Source organism: Nicotiana tabacum, chromosome 17 (assembly GCF_000715075.1).
Source record: "Nicotiana tabacum cultivar K326 chromosome 17, ASM71507v2, whole genome shotgun sequence".
In the NCBI taxonomy this organism is placed as follows: Eukaryota; Viridiplantae; Streptophyta; class Magnoliopsida; order Solanales; family Solanaceae; genus Nicotiana; species Nicotiana tabacum.
In genome coordinates, this window is record NC_134096.1 from 113,844,513 (window position 1) to 113,864,094 (window position 19,582).

At 34.4% G+C, this 19,582-nt stretch overlaps 2 protein-coding genes and 1 long non-coding RNA gene across 4 annotated transcripts; all 3 read left to right on the forward strand.

Moving 5' to 3' along the window:
- The first annotated feature begins 867 nt into the window (after positions 1–867).
- Positions 868–3,460, forward strand: LOC107776683 (1,4-dihydroxy-2-naphthoyl-CoA thioesterase 1-like). Its single transcript, XM_075234863.1, has one exon. The coding sequence runs from the start codon at positions 1,148–1,150 to the stop codon at positions 1,625–1,627; it is 480 nt and encodes a 159-aa protein (XP_075090964.1). The 5' UTR covers positions 868–1,147; the 3' UTR covers positions 1,628–3,460.
- LOC107776684 (1,4-dihydroxy-2-naphthoyl-CoA thioesterase 1-like) lies at positions 2,422–3,122 on the forward strand. Its single transcript, XM_016596594.2, has one exon. The coding sequence runs from the start codon at positions 2,422–2,424 to the stop codon at positions 2,896–2,898; it is 477 nt and encodes a 158-aa protein (XP_016452080.1). The 3' UTR covers positions 2,899–3,122.
- A 9,799-nt stretch (positions 3,461–13,259) lies between the features above and the next one.
- Positions 13,260–15,215, forward strand: LOC107776682 (uncharacterized). 2 transcript variants are annotated; one of them, XR_012701415.1, is made up of 5 exons: positions 13,260–13,725; positions 14,344–14,398; positions 14,599–14,730; positions 14,844–14,893; positions 14,994–15,215. It is a non-coding gene; the product is annotated as an uncharacterized LOC107776682 (long non-coding RNA). The 2 variants fall into 2 exon arrangements; XR_001646029.2 differs by having other exon boundaries at positions 13,261–13,725; positions 14,844–15,215.
- The last annotated feature ends 4,367 nt before the right edge of the window (positions 15,216–19,582 follow it).

Below are 19,582 nucleotides of genomic sequence, written 5' to 3' on the forward strand. Positions count from 1 at the left end.
GGACACCATGCAAAAGGAAGAAACTTTTCTTTGTTTCTGTGCGTTTACGTTAAAAGAATGAAAAATGAATTAATGTAGAATTATTTGTCTCCTTTCCTTCCATTTTCTTTCAAAATCCTCCAATTCTCTTTCCATCCTGAATAAAATGTCCTAGCTTTCATTTAGAATTGCCCAAAACTTATTCTACTTTTCTTTTTAAATAGTTCCCTTCTTTTTTTTTTACAGTCATTTAATTTGTTTATTTTTATAAGAGTAGCTCGAGAAGATATATATCCCATTACATTAATTTGCAGACGTGTATGAGAAAATAGATCATACTATAGAAGTTAGGGATTTGAGTACATGTGGTGTAAGTCGTGATTACTCAGTAGGTAGAGTGGTTGGAAAATTTGTCACCTACCCAAGTCTAAAGTAAGAGTGGGCCAGGATTGTTAGTTGTTACTATCATTATAAATGATGCGCGGATAACCATTAATATTATTTAGAAATTAGCCGATATTTATTTTGTTTTAAATTTTTAAATTAAAAATTTTAATTTCAAGACAATTCAGAATATTTTTATCCTGAAAATTTAAATTGAAAAACTGTAATTCAAGACGCATTGACTAATTTCTAAATAGCAGTCCTTTAGAGTGGTTATTTTAACTAGTTTCATTTCTAGGTTATAAATGATGAGGATTACAATAATTAAACTTCAAATCCCAAATTCGATAAGATTTCTGGGGTCCAAAACTTTTACTACTACTATATATTATCTATACCTAGTGTGAAATTTGAAAGGAACAAATTACCAGCTAAATAAGTGCCGACCATTAATATTACCTCTACATTATTATACCAAGCAACGTACTTAAAACGTTTTCCACCTACCACGACCTTTCACCTCTATCTTTCTCCTTCCACACACAGTACCAAACTCCAATCATCATCTTCATCTTTTCTCGTTGAGATATATATATGGATGTCTTACTACCATAACTTTTAAGGAACCATAGTTTCACAAAAAGTTCAATCCAATTTGGACAGGTCCTCCCAAAAGTGTTTTTGCCAAAGCCAGGAACGTGCGTCCAACCTTTCCGGCCGAGGTCAACCTCCAAAACCAAGAATTCATTTCAAAAATTGAAGAGAGAAAAAGATAATTGAGAATATGGAACCCCCACCACCATCAGGGGTAAAGGCTCGTATTTTAGATGTTCCACTTCATGGGGTTGGGTTTCAGTTTGTAGAAATCACACCCCACAAAATCACTGGCCGTTTACCTGTGACAGAAAAGTGTTGCCAGCCATTTAAGGTGTTGCACGGTGGAGTTTCAGCACTAATAGCTGAGTCTCTGGCAAGTATGGGAGCTCATATGGCAAACGGTTTTGGGCGAGTTGCTGGAGTTCATCTCAGTATCCACCATCTCAAGAGTGCTCATATTGGCGACCTTGTTTTTGCTGAGGCTGCACCTGTCAACGTTGGCAAAACTATTCATGTTTGGGAAGTTTGTCTTTGGAAGATTGATCCAAACAATGAAGAAAACAAGACTTTGATAGCATCATCAAGAGTCACCCTTAAGGCCAACATGTCTGTACCTGAAAATGCCAAAGATGCTGCTGTCAATCTCAAGAAATATGCTAAGTTATGATCAGGTTTAATTGAGTTTGTCTGCAGCATATATATTTGATTGTAAGCAAAACTGTACATAGCTGGGCTTGCAGCGATTAAAAAACAATAAATCCCAACTCGTGATACTGTGATTCAAATTGTAACTCTTTCCTTGTTGCAATCTAATTGCGAAGAAAGACAAGAGATGGCTTGAACCGATTTTGGAGTTTGATGCTCCATCAATAATTAATAAATTATTTATTCACTCTCTTGCTTTTACTGTATTTACTGACATACTAATATATCGCATCTAATTCCAAATTCGATAAGATTTCTGGGGTCCAAATATGTAATACGTATTTTTCTGTGGGAAAAGATGGAAGGAACAAACCACCAGCCAATTAAGTGCCGACCATTAGGTTTACCCTTACATTAATATACCAATCAAGATGCTTTAATTTTTTCACCTACCACGCACTTTAACCTTTATCCTTTCTTCTTCCTCACAGCTATCCCAAAGTCCAAACTCCAATCATCATCTTCATCTTCAATCTAGTTCTTCTCTGCCACTTTCATCAAGATTCTTGATTTCCATAAACAGATCAGATTTACCATTTCAGAATATCTGAATCCAAAAAAGAAACTCCCTTTTCTATTTATCAAAAATTGACGCTGTTGAGATATGAATATTTCTTACCCTATTACTTTGAAGGAACAATAGTGTAACAAAAAGGTTCATTCCAATTTGGACAAGCGCTTCTACTAAAGCTAGGAAAGTGAGTCAAACCTTTCGGCCCTCCAAGACCAAGAGCTCATTTCAAGATAGCAGAAAATATGGAACCGCCACCATCAGGGGTAAAGGCTCGAGCTTTAGATATTCCACTTTATGAGATTGGCTTTGAGTTCGTAGAAATCACACCCCGCAAACTCACCGGCCGTCTTCCTGTGACCGAAAAGTGTTGCCAGCCATTCAAGGTGTTGCACGGTGGAGTTTCAGCTCTGATATCTGAGGCTTTGGCAAGTATGGGAGCACACATGGCTTCTGGTTTTTCGCGAGTGGCTGGAATTCATCTTAGCATACACCATCTCAAGAGTGCTCAAATTGGGGACCTTGTTTTTGCTGAAGCTGCACCAGTCAACATTGGCAAAACTATTCATATTTGGGAAGTTTGTCTTTGGAAGATTGATTCAAACAATGAGGAAAACAAGACTTTGATAGCATCATCAAGAGTCACCCTTAAGACCAACATGTCTGTACCTGATAATGCCAAAGATGCTGCTGTCAATCTCAAGAAATATGCTAAGTTATGATCAAGTTCAGTTGAGTTTGTTTGCAGCATATTCGATTGTATAAGCAAAACTGTAGAGAGTAACAAGGCAATAAAGTAGAGCAAAGAGTATTATTGGGTGTGCAAAACATGTTGTGAACCCCTTGCTATTGTTTGTCCTGATAAGTTGTTTTGAATACCCAAAAAAGAGTAAAAACTACATTATCTGATGATTTCTTTGGTTTGTGGATCATATTGGTTTGACCATTTATCTGTTTCCTAAATTTTATTTTAACCAAGCCCAACTATACCAGGCTAAAAAAGAAGTTGAAGGAAGATGAGAAGGTAACTTCAATTTGCCCGATCAGCAGAGGGCGGCGTGCTTATCTAGTGTGCCAATGCTACAGAGTGAGTTGCTCTTCTAGGCGGGCAGCTTGTGACAACACTACAGAGAAAGCGGCACTGGACCTACCCGGGTTTGTTCCCTCAATAAGCACATTAAAATGCTCTCTCTAAGTTTTCTGGAATAAAGGCAAACCTTAATCATTTCTCCGATAAGCAAGTAGGTTAGGTTAATTGATCGATCAATCAACTAACCCTTACTCTTATATCAGTTGTTGTCGTCTATATAATCCTCAATATCCATTTGGCCTTATTTTCCAATATTAATCAAGTCTTTAAACAAGTAGGCTAACAGCTAGTTGGCCAAGCACCTCTCTTGAGGCAACTCTAGCACTACACTTGGGAACAATGATTGTCAATTAAAAATGTTACATCAATCATTACATGTAAATGTTTCACCAAGAGCTTAATAGCTAAACCTCATAACTATGTGTTAACACTTCATTAACTATGAGCATATCCTAATGAATAGTTTAAGTGAGACTGCATCATAAAGATAGTATTACGTCAATCTTATTAATTGAAATCTCATTCATCTGACCCAGCCACGTAGGTTGATATTACACAGCAACGCCCCTAGCATTGGCTTTTCCCCATTACAATTTACACTCGAGCTGCTATCCTACCATCTCATCCAATTGTCCACCTTCTCCACAACACAACCTCATTAAGATAATTGTGGAGTCTTATTTTACCCCAACAACTAATGTCCTTTTTGTAATATAATAATTGTTAGAAAGTTCTCATTCTCCATGTGCGTAGTAGCAACACAACCTCAATAAAGGTCATTTTAGACGAAGTAGTCAGAACTTTAATAACAAGATAAACCATCCAGAAAATGCTGTAGATCACCTAAACCATAAGCTCCTATAGAAAATTTAAGGAGCTTTGAAATCCAAAAATTCATCCACATCATGTGCATATCTGAGGAAACAACAAAAAGACATCAAACATTTGAAAGAGCGACTAGAGGGGAAAACTCCCTCAAAACATCTATGGTTCTTTCTCTCCACTAGGACCACAGAAATGCAGCCCAATATAGTATGTTATATCTTTCTTAAGGGTTCCTGACCTGCCGCACCAGCTAACATATGCATCTTTCAGAGTGTAGGGCATTACCCGCGGTATACCAGCAGGGACCTAAAACATGAATCCCACATATCCTTAGCCAATGTGCAATGTAGGAAAACATGTTTCGATTTTCCATCTCCGCTTTATACTTTCAACACCTATTACACAGAATGACTCTTCTTTTTATGTTCCCAGAGTCAGGCAAGCCTCACACAAAGTTATTCAGCTAAAACAAGCTATCTTCCTTGAACCTCTAGTTTCATACCAGGCTTCCATTAGCATCATTTTGGCTAAGCTAAAAGTTTGATTAATGTTGCCAGTAGCACGATTGGTTCATAGGATTGATTTTGATTGCCAATGGGAATGTTACTCTGCCCTAATTCGTAGATTAGCTTTACAACTCCTCAAGAGAGAAAAAACTAGCTTTACAACTTTGAAGTACTTCCATACCTATACAAAATTTTGTGTGTGCTTCTTAAGTTATTATATAATGGGACAAGCCTAGTAATTCTGCAGCATAAGTGAAGCTTAACCTTCTTAACAATTTAAAGCTAAAGAATTCCCAGATAGTACTACATATAAGACCTAGTGGTTAAATCTGATTCTAGTTTAACAAAACTGAGGGAGATATATTGTCGCAAACTGTAAAATCCTGAAATATAATACTTGAGTAGAAGTGATCTTTCGAGAGTTGAATACTTATGTAATTCAGGTATTACCAAAACGTAGTTGATGATCATCATTTGTGTCTCGAGTGAAAACCTCAACTAAATTCCACATCAACCACTACATTTTCATTAATTTCAATCAAATTGTCATCCCTTAGAATACCAAGCGTCAACTAAATTTGACTTATGAACAGGAAAAGATGTAAGATGAATTATTATTGATCCTTTGGAAATTGAACGCTTATATGATCAGGAACAAAAATGAGAAACAAATACTTATTAAAATATGCATAATTTTTCTAACTAAATGTTCAAATGGGAAAAACCCTACAATCTCACAACAAAATGTGGACGATGATTGTCTGTAATCTCCATCTTTGTGCTCAATAGACAAACTGAGCTACCTGAATTGATGGCAAAAGCAAATATTTGTGACATCACGACATTATTACACTAAAAAAATATCATCATTGAATTGCTAAGCAATCCAACTTACAGAAAACAAGGCACACTCAAGCTAAGCTTAAACCTCATCCAAATTTCACAGCGATGGCACTACATCATCGATCTGCGCCAAATTCCCTCCCATAGAACACAGTATGTTTCAACAAATTTTGGCAGCTGAGTGGGAGAACGACAAGATCAACGACAAGTAATCATTTCGAAATTGAAAAAGCTCATCAAAATTCCACATCAACTGAAATAAATTTAACTACTTATTTCTAATCAGCGTAAATATTTCCATTCCAATGGATGCCAAGTTTCAACTGAATGCCTGAATTTGGCAAATCAATACGGGGGGAAAGAAGAGTAAAATCAAGATTTAGGAAAGTTGTTTTTTTTTTCTAGCAAGAATTTAGAACGCACCTGGATTGAGGAAGTTAATGGGAGCTTAATATATACTAATGGGTGTCTTAGGCCCTGTCTTTTATTTCCCTCCAGCCAAAGTTCAAATTTCTGCTACTGTGCTTGTTCCTTTAAGCACCTGTGAATGAACAAAGAGCCAAAGAAAACGAAACAAACAAGGAAGAATGAGGTAAAAGAGATTTTGGAAGTCTTGTGTAACAATTTAGGACACATTAAAGGGGTTTGGGGTGAGATTAAAAATAACAAAAGTTGTGGATAAATACTAAAATTTTCAAAAATTTTAAAAAACCATACACATTCAAATTATTTCAAATTTTCATTTCCCTCTTCTTTCTCCTCTTTACTTCTTCTTCTCCTTCTTCCTTCTTTCTCTTCCTCATTCTTTCATTCTTCTTCCTTACTTTCTTTTTTCTCTTCAACTTTTGTTGTTGGTGCTTATTCGTCTATGTCTATCTTCTTCATTTTCTTCCTTGTCTTTTTCTTCTTTCCCTCTTCATCTCATTTTCATCTTCTTCTTCTTTTTTTATTTTTTCTTTTTCTTCTAGTGGTTTAAAATATACAAGAGAAAGAGAAAAATATAAAATTTTACAAAGTGAGTATTCTGCAAAATACCCTCGAGATATTTTGAGACATTCTCATAAATGAGTATTATGCAAAACATCTTCGGAGAAGTTTCAAACATCCCCGGATGTTTCAAACATCTCTCGGAATATTTCTTCTGCTTCTTTCTTTTTGATGTTTGATTTTTTTTCCACAGATATTTCAAACATCTCCACAGATGTTTGAAACATATGTGTAGATGTTTTGAAACATCTCATTAGATGTTTGAAACATCTTCTTAAATGTTTGAGGATTAAGAGTGGTGGGGGATAGAGAAGAGCGTTGCGAGATGAAGGAGCAAGGGGAGGATAGAGAGGAGCGTTGCGAGATGGAGGAGGAGGAGGATGAGAACTTTTTTGTAAATAAGAAAATTTGGGGGTTTTTAAAAATTATATCATTAATACTAATTACAAAAGTGTCCCTTCTATCCCATTCTTAACATTTTTGTCTTAAAAATTGATATAAGTTTTGAAATGTCTTAAAAATTAAAATCCCTCGACAAACAACCACCTTTTTTTTCCTCTTTCCTTATTTTGTTGTAGTTAGGGCCTTGTGCCACGTGGCCTGACTTGGCAAGTAGACTTAATGGGCCTATTTCACTACTATTGGGCTTACTTCTAACACATAAATTGGGAGATTTGCACAAATAGCCGTGCCACTTTCTGAATTTTGTCCCTATTTAAGGAATTAATACAAAAATAACCTCAAAACTATACTCCCAGAACACATCCGGAGGAATTTTATTCTTCTAGGTGTGTGATGCCAAGGCTATTGTTGAAAAACTCCCTTAAACGGGAACGATGTAAAGAAGAATTAACCCAAATAACTGCCCAACCAATCGCTTAAACAAAAAATAGTCGGTGGAGTATAATATATGCATAATTTATGTATTATATGTGTATAATTGTGTGTAATCAAAGTGTATGGCTAAAAAAGTAAATAGTAAATATAGCCGGCTATTTTCGTAAAGATCCTTGAATAGAAGTAACCATAACGCTGAAATTGAAAATACAGAGAATTTAAAGTTGAATTTTTGGGAAAATAAAAGTGAAGTCGTTTTTATACATAAATTCCACTTGATTTTTTTTAATTTATTTTGTGAGGGAAAATCAATATTTCACTAGAAGTACTTCTTAGACTAAATTTAAAACTTTAAATTCTCTATTTCAAGTTCAAACTCCTTAGTTTTGCTTGCAAATACTGGAAAAGGAATCTACAAACTAAATTTATAGATTTTTTTTCAACGTAATGCCACTGATATTGCGGTATTGCAAAGCTATAATTTGCTTCTCCACTGCTAGTATCTTTCCTAGCTCTCACTTAAATATTCACTTATATCTACCTCACAAAAATATTCGTGTCCACAAGTTTCAATGAGGTCGGATTGTCGAGATTAAGGGTGTACATCGATCGAGTTGGTTCGATTTTAATTAAAATAAATCCAAATAAACTATATCGGTTTGGATTGTTTCGATTTTGTCGGATTTTTCGGGTTTTGTTATCACACAAATATTATTTCAATCTTACTTTATTAAAATTATAGATAAAGTTTTGATAAGAGTGTATATGTTTAGTAAAATTTGAAAAAAACTAACAAACATTTGATCTAATAAAATATTTTTATGGGAGAATATTTTTAGTAACGCGTGAAAGTTATTTTCTTAGTCGTCTAACAATAATTTTTTGTTGATATACACTTTCAAGGTTAACCGAATTTAATAATTAAACATAAAAATTAATATGATACCTAAATAATGATATATTTTATTTAATTCTAAATTATCGAAATACCATTTTAAATTTGAAAAAGATATAAGAAATCTTTAGATATGAATACGGAAGAACAAAGATATTGACGCATTTCAATAACAATTGATAAAAAAGTGATGATACAACCCATTATTTAAAACAGATAAAAATGGATGCACTTCATAGTTCTATCAAATATTACATTTCATGAGAGGATACTAAATATTTCTAGTCATTTTTAATGAAAATTCTATATAAAGTCATAAAAGTATATATAAAAACTATATATTTATATATCGGTTTGGTTCATTTTTTTTTTACTCAATACCAAATTAAATCAAATCAAACACAATCGAAAATTTTAATCGATTTGATTTGACTTTTTGGTTAGGTGGGTTTGAACACCCTTAGTCAAGATAGACTAAGTTCTTTGTTGAAGTTACATGATGTTGGAGTTAAAGTTCTTTGTTGGAGTTACATAATGTTGGAGTTAAAGTTCTTTGTTGGAGTTACATGATGTTGGAGTTACATGACACTGGACATATTACATATTGGGCTAGTTTAACTAGTTGGGCCACATGCCTATTATCTGTATTTATTTGTATTCTTTGTAAATAAGAGGCCCAAAACAGATAAAGGGGCTAAGAGAAGATTCTAGGGATAATGTTTTTCCAAATAAGAGAATACACAGTTTTTGCTCATCTGTCTTCCCCCTTCCCTCTCTAAAAACCCTAAACATGGGTTCATCAAATCCGGTCAATCTCTGAGTTTAACATGGTATCAGAGCCATGAAATCATCGATCCTTCATCCTCTAATCTCAGCGGTGTTACACCTGGAGGTTTTAGTTCTTTAGTCACCGGAATTTCTCGCCCGTTCTTCGCCGGTCTTGAGGTCGGAATTTTCTTCTGATTTTCATTTGTTCTAATGGTCTTTTGCTCGATTACGTTCGAACGTAGTCAATCTCTAGGAGACTTGTACGATTCATCCATTCATTGGAGTTTTGGAGGTTTTCTTCAAAGCTAGGATTTCAGATCTGAGTAATCTTCAAGGCCTTTTACTTCTTCAAGTCGCGAAGAAGTTTTGGTATACTCTTTCCTGTTTTTACACATCTATTGATTTTGTTGTGCTAGGTGATTGTCTGTTATCAGAAATTAGTTGTTTGTTTTTTGAGAATTTTTTTGAAAATTATGGGTGATTCCAGTTCAAATACTGGTCCTTACGTTCCTGAACCTACTAGTCCTCTATTTTTACTTCCTTCTGATGTCCCGGTCGTTTCTCTTGTTAGTGTGCCCTTCTCCGGGATAGGTTTTGGGGGTTGGAAGCGTAATATGATAGTTTCTCTGTCCGCTAAAAACAAAATAGATTTTATAGATGGTTCGTGTACTAAAACTGTTAAGACCTCTCCTCAGTATAGGTAATGGGATAGATGTAATAACATAGTTATATCATGGTTAACGAATTCCTTATCCCCGGACATTGCTGAGAGTGTACAATATTTAGAGACAATTGAGAGTATTTGGAAGCAACTAAATAACAGATATGGGACTGTTAGTGGGACTAAAGTCTTTGAGATTAAAAGAGAATTTTTCTCCACTTACCAAAGATCTCTAGATATTGCCTCCTACTTTAATAAACTTAAGAAACTTTGGGATAAGCTGGAGATTATGCGCATCAGTCATGCTAGTTCTTGTGCTTGTCTGCTAAAGAAGGTCTCCAAAAAGAAAAGGAAGAAGATAAGGTTCATCAATTTCTGATGGGTCTAAATGAAGTTTATGTAGGAGTTAGAAGCAATATCCTAATGATGCATCCATTGCCATACCTTGATAATGTCTACAATATACTTCTCCAAGATGAAAAACAAAGATAAGTCCTTCCAAATGTACAAGCTTATTCTGAATCAACCTTTTTCCATGCAAATTCTAACAAGTTTCCTTCTCAATTTTACCTCAACAACAATATCCACAGAAATGAAAATTTAATCACCCTAGTCAGAGATTTAATTCTGGTCATAACAAAGCTTTACTGTTTTGCAAGCACTGTAAGAAGCCTGGTCATACAATTGAAAAATGCTATAAGTTGCATGGTTTTCCCCAGAACTTCAAGTTCACAAAGGGTAAGAAATTTGGTACTGCTGCTAATGTTGAATGGCAGTCTTCTGGGTTTCCTGATCATACTCCTTCACATGCTGAGGATTCACTAGTACCTGGTTTAACTAGAGATCAGTATACTCAATTGATGAGTTTTCTTCAGCAATCTGGTCTCAATGAAACATCACCACAACCTGCCATTATGGGCTCTACAAATTTTGCTGGTAGTTCTTCTTCCTTGCATGTGTGTTTGAATGTAATTCTAATGTGCGCATGTTAAGTAGTGTAGCTGGAAGGATATGAATAGTGGATTCTGATGCCACTGACCATATGACTTCAAATAAAACTCTTCTTTTCAGCATTACTCCTCTACCTATTCCTTATCTAGTCTATTTGCCTAATGGTTACAAAGTAAAAGTTACTTATACTGGATCCCTTACTCTGATATCTTCCCTCACTCTTCATCATGTTTTATACATACCTACCTTTCACTATAATTTGATTTCAGTGAGCAAACTCATTTCTCAATACAAATGCTATCTTTTATTCACATCTTATTCATTGATACTTCTACAGGCCCATTCTATGAAGAAGCTTCTGGAGCTTGGTAGAATGGACCATAGACTATACAAATTCTACTTCAACCAATCTACTTCTGCTGCACACCTCATCTCTGATAATTTTGATAACTATGCACCTATTTTTCATAATGTCATGGACAACATTAAACAGTCTACTCTTGTTTCTGTTGCTTCTGATTCACTTGTTTCTAGCTTTAATACCATAGCAACAGTAAATGATTTTCCATTGAATGCAAATGTAGATGTTCTGGATTCTCTTCATAATCCTATTTCTTTACCAACTTGTAATAGTCATCAACATATAAATAAAAATGATGTTCTTTGGCATCACAGATTGGGTCATGTTCCTTTTGCACAAATGAAAAATATACCTTCTATTTCCTCTAGTTTATCAGCAAAGCAGTCTTTCATTTGTCATGTTTGTCCTTTAGCAAGACAACCTAGATTGTCCTTTCCAAATAGCTCTTCTCATTCTACTGCTCTGTTTCAACTTATACATGTGGATACCTGGGGACCTTACCACACTTAATCCTATTCTGGGGCAAGATATATTTTTACTATAGTTAATAATTACAGCAGGGCAACCTGGACATACCTGTTGCGCTCCAAAAGCTATGCCTTCACCTTGATTAAGGCATTTATAGCAATGGTCAAAACCCAATTTCAACTTCCCGTAAAAGTCATTAGGAGTGAAAATGTCTTAAAACTTGGATCTTCCAATTCAGCTCTTCAATTCTTCTCTGAAACTGAAATAATCCATCAAATCACATGTCCCCACACCCCCCAACAGAATAGGGTGGTAGAAAAAAAGCACATGCATCTTCTTGAAACTTCAAGAGCCTTATTGTTTCAATCCAAACTCCCCACCAAGTTTTGGAGTGATTGTGTCTTAACAGCAACCTACCTTATAAATAGGTTTCCCTCTTCAGTTTTGTCCAACAATACACCATTTGAAGTTCTATATGGCAGTCCACCTTCATACTCCCACTTGAAACCTTTTGGTTGTTTATGTTATGCCATTGTGCCCAAATGCCATAGGGACAAATTTCAACCAAGATCTTCCCCTTGTGTTTTCGTTGGGTATCCCTATGCTAAAAAGGGTTATAAGCTATACAACATGCATAGTAAATCAGTTTTGTTCTCTATAGATGTCATTTTCTATGAATTTGTGTTTCCTTATCAATTGGTATCATCTACTACTTCTTCCTCTACTCCACCTCCTTATATTCCCATATTCTCTTCTGATGTTCATTATGACTTCTCTATTTCTACTCCTACTTCATCATCTTCTCCTAATGCCATTATTCCAGCTATTTCACCTGTACCTACGCATTCTACATCTGCTCATGTTCATCCAGCTTCCTCACTATATATTCCTAACCCTACTCAGTCAGCACCTCTAACTCATCTTACACCTGCACTTAGAAAGAGCTCTAGAACCCACCAAATACCATCTCATTTGAGAGACTTTGTTGTACAACTTTCTTCTTCTCTTTCTTCTTCCACTCCTTCCTCCCTTACTGTTGCACAACATGCTACAATAGAACCTAATTCCTACACTCAGGCTGCTGCCAGCCCTGATTGGTAGGAAGCTATGGTCAAAGAGTTTGAAACCTTAGAATCTAATCAGACTTGGAATATTGTGGAAATCCCTGTTGGAAAGAAGCTTATAGGTTGTAAATGGGTTTATAAGATTAAATATAAAGTTGATGGTAGTGTGGAGAGATTCAAGGCTAGATTGGTGGTTAGAGGGGACACTCAAGTAGAAGGGATTGATTTTAATGAAACTTTCTCCCTTGTTGTCTAGATGTGCATTGTGAGATACTTGATTGCTGTTGTAGTTAAAAAGCAATGGCCTTTGTTTCAACTAGATGTGAACAATAACTTTTTGCATGGTGACCTAGATGAGGAGGTCTACATGAAGATTCCTCTTGGGCTTTCTATTCCTTCTGCCTCTTCTACTTCTACCCATTTGGTATGCAAACTTCAAAAATCTCTTTATGGGCTTAGACAAGCATCTAGACAGTGATATGCAAAGTTGTCACAAGCTCTTTACTCTAGAGGCTACACCCACTCTTTGAATGATTATTCATTGTTTGTTAAGAAGACTGAGACCTCTATTATTTTTATTGTTGTTTATGTGGATGACACACTACAAGAAGTTAGGGTTACGACGATATTTAAAAAATGACTTATGTAATAAATGTCGGAAAATGATTAAATTTTTGATATTTTTTAAGAAATGTCGTAAATTAAGTGACATTTAATAATAAATGACAAAATTATTGACACTTTTAATTAAAGTGTCGTAATATTTGTCAGTATTTGCTGACTTTTACAGCAAATGAAGGAAACTTATTTACGTTTATAATGTTAATTCTGACAAATTGAAACAAAAAAATTACGTGTATATTACAGAAGGCCGCCTATCTAATGTTCTTAATTCTCCCAAAAATCCTACTCGTGATCTCTCCCCTTTCCTCAAACACAAAATCACGATTGCCATCTTTTTATATTCGCGAAATTATCGAGGCGTCGTGAAACTCCAGCATCCTAATGAGATTTTTCTTCTGGACTCGCTTCATATACCTTTCAAGCGTTCCAATCAATTCATCTCGAAGTTCATAGTCGCGCTCGATTAGCGGATAAGCCAATTCCAGCATGACGCAGAGAATCAAAAGGGGAGATGACCTGGTTGGTGTTAGACTATTCTAGAATTCTAAACATTACCAAAATTTAGGCCTCATTTCATACACCATCGGCTGTCATATCTAATCTGTTCTCTAGTCAATAATACCATTGTTGATAATTCTCGATATTTTAGTCAAGGTTACTAAGTTTCGGGTAAGTTCTATTCACCTATGATTCGGTGCTATTCTTGGATTGAAATTCTGGTTGTCTGCCTTTAAAATGGTTCCAAACTTTTGTTCCATCCTATTCTATTCCTACCAACTGTTTGATTAAATGCTTTAGAGGATTAATTAACATTTATTGGATTTACACTTTCGTAGCTAATCATTTTTCTCATAACTAGAGAGAAACGAATTTATTTTTATCAGTATAGCAGCTTGATTAGAATCCTTTTACATTTCTCAAAAAAAGGAATAGAATTCTTTTGTATAGATGACATTCTCATAACTACTTGAGGTTGTATAAGTACACTTCATGATTTGTCTACCATTCCATTCTTCTTCATATGCTACGTGTGACACTAGTTGAGGCTATCTAAGTACTGCCCCTTGAGACTATGTTAATGATACCTGTTGTACTTGCAACAACAGAGCTTCATTATGAAGCACCGAGCTGTAAATTGTAGTACTACATCTCTTGGTAAGAAGTTAAACAAATCAAATATCAAAAGTCAGCTCTTTTGCTGCATCTTTTCATGTTGAAATGATTTTGTATGGTACTTATTAGATTATTGACATTGCTTGGGTGTTCAATTTGTTCTTACAACTACAGAACCTGAAATTCATTTACCACATACGACATACTGATGCACCAGTCGAAGCAAAAGGTAATTAATCCAATTATAGGACAATCTTTGCATCAATTAGATAGTTTATTTAATTATTTATTCCCGACACCTACTCTATATTGATCCAGTGAAATGATACTCTATAATCTAATTATTTGTTTCACTGTAAAAGACCTAAGACTAAGATATAATGTAACACTGCAGACTAATATTTGTAATGTTGTTTCTCTTTGCTTTAGCTTACAGAAAGCATTATCCATCATTCTTGGAATAATGAAATATGATGGTTAGGAAAAGATTGCTCAAGATGTGTGTCCACCTAAACGGCTGGCTGAGAAGGGAATATCATTTGTGAAAAACTTCCTTCAGCTGTATGTAACTCCATCTCTATTAGTGGAATGATCTTTTCCATAAGCTAATGATGCTGAATTTATACATTTCTCTTGAGCTTCTAATATTGAATCGTTTTTATGTTTTCTTGCAGAAGGTAGGAACCACATGACTTATCTATACTTCTTCAAGATAGTGTACGAGGTACAATCATGTTGTTCTTTCCGCTACTTAGTAGTTTCCTAAATTACCTTAGTGATGATTCTATTCTTTTTTTGTTTCAATTCTTGGAACAATACCTTAGAGAATATGAGCAACTAATGTAAAGGAATCCTCCACTTGGGAAAGCATGGACACTGAAGCTTTTCCATCAAAAGGACAATACTAAAACTATGACTGGGTAGATTGTTATGGAAGTTTAAGGGAAAAGTTATGTAATTGTATGTGAAGTAACTCTGTATTTGGTTCAAATTGTTTGTAATGTACTGAAAGTATTGAAATAAGAATAGATGTTATTGTGGATAAATTGTTGTTACTTATTGATTTCTTTTAATATAAAAATATCTTTAGTTTAATCTTTATCCATGACAATTCTTCATATTCATGTTATTAGTCAAAAACTATAAAGAATTAAACGGCATTTATATATATATCGCAAAAAAGACAGGTTATGAACCCAAATTACTGACATTTAAAAATGTCATAACTAAGTGTCACGAATTATTTGCCGACATTAATCTAAATGTCGGAAAAAAAGCGACATTAAAATTTTTGACATTTAAATTAAGTATAAAATAAATGTCGATAATTGATTTTGTGACATTTATGTGACTTATGCCGACATTTATAAAATGTCGTCGTATGTCATATTTCTTGTAGTGACATCATACTAACCGGAGATGATTTATCTGAGATTTCTGCCCTTAAGTCATTCTTGGATGCTCAATTCAAGATTAAAGACTTGGGATTTCTTAATTACTTTTTGGGTATTGAGGTCTTTTATCACAAATCATGTGTTGTTTTGCATCAAAAGAAGTTTATTACTGATTTTCTTACTAAATACCACTGTTCTGATGTTTCTGATGTTGTTAGTCCATTAGACAATTCATATAAGCTGCATTCTGGTCTTGGTGATCTGTTGCCCCAACTTGACAAATATAGGATCTTGGTTGGGAAGCTGGATTATTTAACTCATACTAGGCCAGACCTATATTTCACTGTCCACCATCTAAGCCAATTTCTACAGGCTCCTAAACTTCCTCACATGACAGCTGCCTTACATGTTTTGAGGTTCTTGAAGGGTACTATTGATCATGGGGTATTTTTTAACAAATCCTCTGATTTCTCTTTATTAGCTAGCTGTGATAGTGATTGGGCGGCATGCCTAGCCTATAGGAGGTCTGTTACTGGATTTTGCATTCATCTAGGGGGCAACCTCTTTAGTTGGAAGTCTAAGAAGCAGCCTATTATTTCTTTATCCTCTGCTGAAGCTGAATACAGAGCCATGAGTAAGGTGGTTGCAGAGATGGCTTGAGTTGTCAGGTTGTTGGCTGATCTAAGTATTCCTTTTGCTACTCCAGTTCCTCTGTTGTGTGACAGCCAGACTGCAATTCACATAGCCAAAAATCCTGTATTTCATGAGCGTACTAAACATATCGAAGTGGACTGTCACTTCATACGTACCAAGTTAGCTGATGGGCTCATTTCCTTGTCTCATGTTCCTACTTCTTCTCAAATGGCTGATATTTTTACTAAGTCTTTGACAGGTTTGCAACATCGCACCTTATCGAGCAAGTTGGGCGTGTGTCCACCCTCCAACTTGGGGGGAGGGGGAGGGAGGGGGGGTGTTGGAGTTACATCATGTTGGAGTTACATGACATTGGACATATTAAATATTGGACTAGTTTAGCTAGTTGGGCCACAAGCCCATTATCTGTATTTATTTGTAAATAAGAGGCCCGGAACAGATATAGGGACAAGCAGAAGATTCTAGGGACATTTTTTTTGACAGATAATACAAAACACAATTTTGCTCGTCTGCCTTCTCTCTTCTCTCTCTAAAAACCCTAAACATGGGTTCATCAAATCCGGTCAATCTCTGAGTTTAACATTCTCATTAGCAACAAAATAATTCTACCACTCGGTTTGGTTTCTACTAATAATAATTGGATTTCTAGTTTTCACCAATTTGATCTATTCGTCAAATAAAAAAATAAAAAACAAGCATGGAATTTGGCTTTTAAGGACAAAACAAATTTCACGTCTTTGGAATATACCATGAACTTCCAGGGACGCGACGAGCACTTTCTATTGCTTTCCCTCGTCTTTTCCCTCGTTTTGTGGTCACCCATTTCTTGTGTCAATTTTCTCTATTCATTGGGCATGCTTTCGTGTTCATTTTTGCTTTCTCAATGTCACAATATGTCCACAAACATAAAATTATAATCCTCCTCAAAAAGAGATAATTGTAAAGTTTATAGCTTAGAAGTTACAGAAATTAGCAATGTCGCCTATATAAAAGTTGAAGAAGAACAATAGCTGATGTTAACGGTTCAATTATTGGCTATATACGCTTTGATGCATTCAATCATCTGCCCGAATAATGTTTTACCTCCGCTTAACGATTTTTCGTTTGTACAATTCGTAACTTACGTAATATAACAGTTCAGTCCACTAGTGATAGTATCCACTTTAATCCTAAATTCGTACGACTTGTTTACTTATATACTCAACATCTCTCACATATTTTGTTAATGTGAAATTTGTCCGGGTGTCCATGTCACACATAATATGATGAATTGATATATAAGGATACATGACTTTTCCAGAAAACAAATAAAGAGCTTAAAAAAGAATGGGTGTGAAAGTTGCTAGAATAATAAATTATCTTTTGTTGGGTTGTTTTAAGGCTATATATATATATATATATATATATATATATATATATATATATATATATATAATTTTATACCTTTTAAAAATTAAATGAATATATTCATTATAGTAACAAGCATAGGTTAGTTTCTTTTCGAACAATCATACGAGTTAGAAGTATCTATTTTGTTATCTAATTATGGTTTTTTACAAAATATTGGAAGTAAATTTCGTGGAACTCAAATTCGGCGCAAACTAATTACCCACCATCGTAATGAGTAAAATGCTTTGATTTGTTGCCATCATCTTTTAAAATACTGCTGGAAAAAATACATGAATAACAAAGAACTCAAAATATGAATTATGAAATTCTGAACCTACTTTGAGGCATAACTACATCTAGCCTTGAAGTTTTCCCGGCTAATCAATAATCTAAGGGGGAAAATGAAGCCACGTGTTTGACCTAATGCAATATTCCAAAAGATTCACATGGACCCCATTGTGGGAATCTCTCCTTAAGTGTCACTATCATTGGTCATTTGTCTATTGAATATTCTAATACCTCCCAAAAAAACACTTAGAAGAGAGAAGGCAAGATGAGTTAGTACTCCGAAATACTTACATATTATTATATGGCAGTATGTTGTACGAAGAATTCTCTGTAGTATCCGGGATGGCACCACAATAGATGTAATGTAAACAGTCTATCATGATACAAGTATCAATGACTGATTTTATTGCTCGAATTCGCGACTTATATATCACACGAAAATAGCTTTATTGTTGCTCCAAGACTTCTTTTCACTTAAAACATTATTATAAATTTTTAATATTTAGAATTTTATCAATACTATAAGTTAAAAATGTTTTATCAAGCTTTAAAATATTTTTCTCTCACTAATCGAATATCATAAAATATTTTTGATATTTCATGAAGAGTAATTTTTTTTATTAAACATTGACATTAATGTTAGCAGATTATATGATTGTGATATTTTTTTCTAGTATTAAAAATTAATAATAATATCCAAGTGTTACCGAAGCAATCATATAAAGCTAAAATTTTAGACAGTAGAGAAGAAAATGATTTCGGCTCTAAAAGTGGGGGGGGGGGGGTTTATTTTTTCCACGATGAAAAAAAAACTATTGCAAAATATTTCTCATAACCAAATATAAAAAAATAATTTCTTGTTTAAAAAAGTAACTTTCTATCATGTCATACACAATGACCAATGAATATTTACCCTTCTGGGCACTATCACGAGATTCATCCACACTCTAAAGGCATTTGAGTATTTGACTATCAACCCATGCTTTTCCTCTTTGATAATTTCCTTTGAATTTATCAAGTGATTTTTTAATCTAAATTAATTGGTTGACAAGATTGATGGTATCAAAATTCTTGATATCTTGTAAACTTAAGGTTATGTTTTATCTTTCCTTTTATTACTTATATCTCATCGTTTACACTAAAATTATATGCAAAGACAACATTAAAATAAAATTGTAAAGTTTTAACCCAAAAAAATTGTGTAAGTGCATGGACCAAATTGCATTGCAATAAATAAATTATAATGTAAGTGGTCCATTGTGTAGCATATATTGTACAAAGGCCAAAAAGTAAATTAAAAAAATCAAAAAGAAAGTTCTTCTATTTTCTCACGTCACTTCTAATCCTCTCAACGACTGAAAAACTATAATTAGACACAACTTTTTGGAAAATAATTCATGATACATTTTTGTCTTATTAGTTTTTTCTATATTAATACAGAAAGTCAAAGCATTCTTGCACTAAACCTACTTTTCGTATGTAAATAATTAGTGAATCTTTAATGAATCTTCCAGAAGATAAGGAGGAAAAAGACACCACACATAATAATAATGCATCTAAAGCAAATTAGGAAAAAGTATAAGTAGCCAAAAAATTCACGTGGATCCCTATGTGGGAATCTCTCGGTAACCTTCGCTATCAATTGGTCATTTGTTTAGGGGCGGAGCTAGTACCCGATTATGGGTTCG

Excerpts from the sequence above, each read along its gene's own strand:
- LOC107776683 (XM_075234863.1), top strand. The coding sequence starts at position 1,148 with ATGGAACCCCCACCACCATCAGGGGTAAAGGCTCGTATTTTAGATGTT.
- LOC107776684 (XM_016596594.2), top strand. The coding sequence starts at position 2,422 with ATGGAACCGCCACCATCAGGGGTAAAGGCTCGAGCTTTAGATATTCCA.